General features: G+C 45.1%; 2 protein-coding genes across 2 annotated transcripts in view; one reads left to right on the top strand and one right to left on the bottom strand.

Annotated features, from left to right (window-relative positions):
* Positions 1–457, bottom strand: part of LOC116418733 (histone H2B type 3-B) — a 42,624-nt gene extending 42,167 nt beyond the window's left edge. Inside the window, exon 1 of the mRNA XM_031935296.1 lies at positions 5–457. Within this exon, the coding sequence (XP_031791156.1) occupies positions 5–358 (354 nt within the window). The 5' untranslated portion in view covers positions 359–457. The remainder of the gene's footprint in view (positions 1–4) is intronic.
* Positions 458–507: 50 nt separating this feature from the next.
* On the top strand, positions 508–1,509 carry LOC111537050 (histone H2A type 3). Its single transcript, XM_023203567.3, has one exon. The coding sequence runs from the start codon at positions 671–673 to the stop codon at positions 1,061–1,063; it is 393 nt and encodes a 130-aa protein (XP_023059335.1). The 5' UTR covers positions 508–670; the 3' UTR covers positions 1,064–1,509.
* Positions 1,510–4,284: the final 2,775 nt, after the last annotated feature.

Below are 4,284 nucleotides of genomic sequence, written 5' to 3'. Positions count from 1 at the left end.
TGACAGCCTTGGTGCCCTCGGACACGGCGTGCTTGGCCAGCTCGCCCGGCAGCAGCAGGCGCACGGTTGTCTGCACTTGGCGGGACGTGATGGTGGAGTGCTTGTTGTAGTGCGCCAGGCGGGAGGCCTCGCTGGCAATGTGATCGAAGATATCATTGACGAAGGAGTTCATGATGCCCATGGCCTTGGACGAGATGCCGGTGTCGGGGTGCACCTGCTTCAGCACCTTGTACACGTAGATAGAATAGCTCTCCTTGCGGCCGCGTTTGCGCTTCTTGCCGTCCTTCTTCTGCGCCTTGGTGACAGCCTTTTTAGAACCCTTCTTGGGCGCAGGAGCCGATTTGGACGGGTCTGGCATGATCGCTGTGTCTCTCCAAAAAGAAACGCGCAGCGCTCGGAGTAACTCTATTTGTACGTTTTGTATTCAAATGAAGGCTCAGGATTTGCTCACTTCTGATTGGATCAAACGTTGTTCTACGTCATCGCTGGGAAAGGAATACGCAAATTAGGAGTGCCAGGTTCTTTTTCTGATTGGCTACCATAGCCATCCAATCGAACTCCGCGGTCTAGCCTACCTCCTTACCATAGATAAGGGCTCGCTGGAGTTCTCTACCCTCTTGTTTTCGGTCTAGCTTTTGGATTCTTCTTGCCTTTTGCCCCTGAATCGGAAATGTCCGGTCGCGGTAAGCAGGGCGGCAAGGCTCGCGCCAAGGCCAAGTCGCGCTCTTCGCGCGCGGGACTGCAGTTCCCCGTGGGCCGCGTGCACCGGTTGCTCCGCAAGGGCAACTATTCTGAGCGCGTGGGCGCCGGCGCCCCGGTCTATCTGGCAGCGGTGCTGGAGTACCTGACCGCCGAGATTCTGGAGCTTGCCGGCAACGCGGCGCGCGACAACAAGAAGACGCGCATCATCCCGCGCCACCTGCAGCTTGCCATCCGCAACGACGAGGAGCTCAACAAGCTGCTGGGCCGTGTGACGATCGCGCAGGGCGGCGTCCTGCCCAACATCCAGGCCGTGCTGCTGCCCAAGAAGACGGAGAGCCACCACAAGGCCAAGGGCAAGTGAGGCCACCCGCTGCCCCTGGGGCCCCTTTGATGGACATAAAGGCTTTTTGCAGAGCCACCCACCATCTCGAGAAAAGAGCCTCACTGAGCCTGCAGTTCTTTATAGGACGGAGGCCTGATCATCCTAGGCTCATGAATGAGCGCAGTGGCCATGGGGAAGGGCGCAACGGGAACCCAGACCCTGGAGACTGATTGGGCCACATACTCGCCTGGTGGGCAACGTGTTCAGTTAACAGCAAGGAACCCTCGCCCACAGGTGGCTACCCCTTGCTCTTGAGTCCCATCGAAAACCTCTGGTAGGGGTTTTAATACGCTCACCGTAAAGGTGTCTTCATAATTACTAGTGACAAGTTCTCTTGACTCCGGCAAGGTTCCAGTGTGGTCGTGGAGTACAGAATGCAATTTCTTAATGATTTATCTGATATTAAAAGTATTTATGATCTCTAAGTAGTTTGCACTTTAATTCTGAAGAGTGAGTCTATGGATTTCTATTTAAATTGCTAAGTTTTAACAATGTGAGCTCCACCAGGGTTAAGATTTAATCTATTTGGCTGGGAACTCTAAAGGTCATGATGAAAGGTTCAGTACTTAAAAGGAACCAGATTAGTAGATGCTGAAAAGTATAAACCTTCTAAGAAGACTTAATTTGGAATAGGATAATTATTTAAAGGAATTTAGTTTGTTTAATTTGAGTTGGTCAAACATTAATCAAAGATCCGCTTAAATTGATTGCTAAAATCAGAACAAAATAATTTGTACACTGATTTTGAAAAGGAAAACTAAATCTGTGAGTTAAGCAAATTTAAAGTGAGTATTGTTAGAACCAGATGAATGATGACACATGTGGACTTGAGGAAAATAACTGTTTGTAACTACATTTTGCCTTATAAAAAGGAGGGTTTAAGAGCGTCAGAGACCTCCAGGCAAATTAACTGAAATGGCTGTGTTAATAGCCTCGAAATCTTGGAGGAGAGAGGTTCATTGATTTAATCCATTATAATCCCTTAAAAAATGTTTGCCACAAAACCAGAGCTCAGAAAGTGTTACTCTTCTGTTGTTATCTGTAGTTTTCATTAATCTATTTCTCAAAATATGGATGATTCCTTTGTTTTTATTTTTTCTTTAATCCCCAATGTGATAGTATTTAGTTAATTGACACCTAACAATTGTATACTACATGGGGTACATAGTGATATTTTGAATACATTTATTATCAGATCAGGGTAATTAGCAATTATTATTTATTGTAATAACAAATATAGGCCAGTAACATGATTCAGGAATATTATATAATTTATATTTACCCTACTAAAATTGGGTCTACTCAAGTCAGGGCTTCCTGGACACCAGCTAACCACAAATCTGCATGTCTTTAGAAAATATCCCAGTGCTATGAAACTATTTGACTCAAAAATTGGTAAGCAGCTGCTCCAACAGTGTGGATCTAAACAGCACAATATTCACAGTGTGTATCATGAGTGGGCAGCATTTCAGTAAAACAAAACTGCAAGGACTGGCCAGGAGAGGGAGTAGCCTTCAGAGCTCTTTTCATTATTTTTCTTGTGAAAGCCTTCATTTTCAGTTGAAATTTATCTTTATGTATTTATATCTATGTAGGTCACTCTATCTCTTCAAATACCCTTTAATGGTATTTAAGGTTTTTGCAGGGCCTGGGGGCTTAAGTGTTTTGATTATCACCATGGATTTCCAGATTTTGTAAAAGGTACTCAAATGGAGTGAAGGGGGAGGCAGCGTAGTGGGAGGGCCACTTTGGGGTAGCACTGCGTTTGTTATCTCTGAGGCTGTGATGTTTCACACACAGCAATGAGCCACACAGACTATTTAATTTTCAGATAATTAAAATTTAATACAAAATGTAGTTCGTCAGTCATCCTAACCACATGTGGCCAGTGGATACCATGTTAGCACAGATACAGAATGTTTCCAGCATCACAGAAAGTTCCACTGGACAGCTCTTGTCTGAGATCTGGTTCTCTATCCGGTTATCCAATTCAGAAATGTAGTAAATTACCCAGTGCTGCCTGCTTCGGTAAAAGAAAGTTCATTAGACTCTTTTTTATTTTTCTTTTCTTTTTTTTTAAGACAAAGCCATGCCCTGTGTCCCAGGTGGGAGTGCAGTGGAGTGATCTCGGCTCACTGGAACTTCTGCCTACTGGGTTCAAGTGATTCTTCTGCCTCAGCCTCTCAAGTAGTGCCTGCCACCATGCCTGGCTGTTTTTTGTTTGTTTGTTTTTTGTTTTTTGTTTTTTTTTTTTTTGAGATGGAGTATCTCTTTGTAGCCCAGGCTGGAGTGCAGTGGTATGATCTCAGTGGAGTGGTGAGATCTTAGCTCACTGCAACCTCTGCCTCCAGGGTTCGAGCAATTCTCCTGTCTCAGCCTCCCAAGCAGCTGGGACTACAGGCGCCTGCCACCACGCCTGGCAAATTTTTATATTTTTAGTAGAAACAGGGTTTCACCACCTTGTTGGTCAGACTGGTCTCAAACTCCTGACCTCAGGTGATCTGCCCGCCCTGGCCTCCCAAAGTGCTGGGATTACAGGCATGAGCCTGTAATGAAGCACCCAGCTTCATTAGACTCTCGCATAAAGAAGACATCACCGTACGGTCCTGCAATTCCAGTCCTAGGTATATAATCCCTAGAGAAATGAAAATATACATTTATTCACAAACATGTACACAAACGCTCATGGCAGCATTATTCATGAAATACAGAAGGTAGAAACAACCCAAATGTCCATCAACTGAGGAATGGGTAAGCAGATTGGGGTCTATCCAATTACAATGAAATATTATTCAGTCATTCAAAAGAAATGAAGCACTGACATGCTACTACAGGGATGAACCTTAACAACATGCTCAGTGAAGTAAGCCAGATACAAAGGCCACAGATTGTCTGAGTCCATTGATACGAAACATCCAGAACAGGCAAATCCATAGGGACTGAAGGCAGACTGTTGGCTCTCAGGGGCTGGAGGAGGGGAGTGCCTGCGTAGTGGGGACAGCTTCCTTTAGGGGTGATGAGGATGTTCTGGAACTAGACAAAGGTGGTAACTGCACAACATTGTGAATGTACTAAATGCACCTGAATTGTGTACTTTAAAATGGTACATTGTGTGTCATGTGAATTTCACCACTCAATTTTTTAAAAAATCTGAACCTAATACACGAATGTGTACCAAATCATCCCGTAACCAGGAGAAC

Source organism: Piliocolobus tephrosceles, chromosome 1 (genome assembly GCF_002776525.5).
Source record: "Piliocolobus tephrosceles isolate RC106 chromosome 1, ASM277652v3, whole genome shotgun sequence".
NCBI lineage: Eukaryota > Metazoa > Chordata > Mammalia > Primates > Cercopithecidae > Piliocolobus > Piliocolobus tephrosceles.
Note: the sequence above shows the minus strand (reverse complement) of the source record. Positions and strands in the feature narration are given on the sequence as shown.

What these genes read in the sequence shown, in the direction of transcription:
- LOC111537050 (XM_023203567.3), top strand. Translation starts at nt 671, where the DNA reads ATGTCCGGTCGCGGTAAGCAGGGCGGCAAGGCTCGCGCCAAGGCCAAG.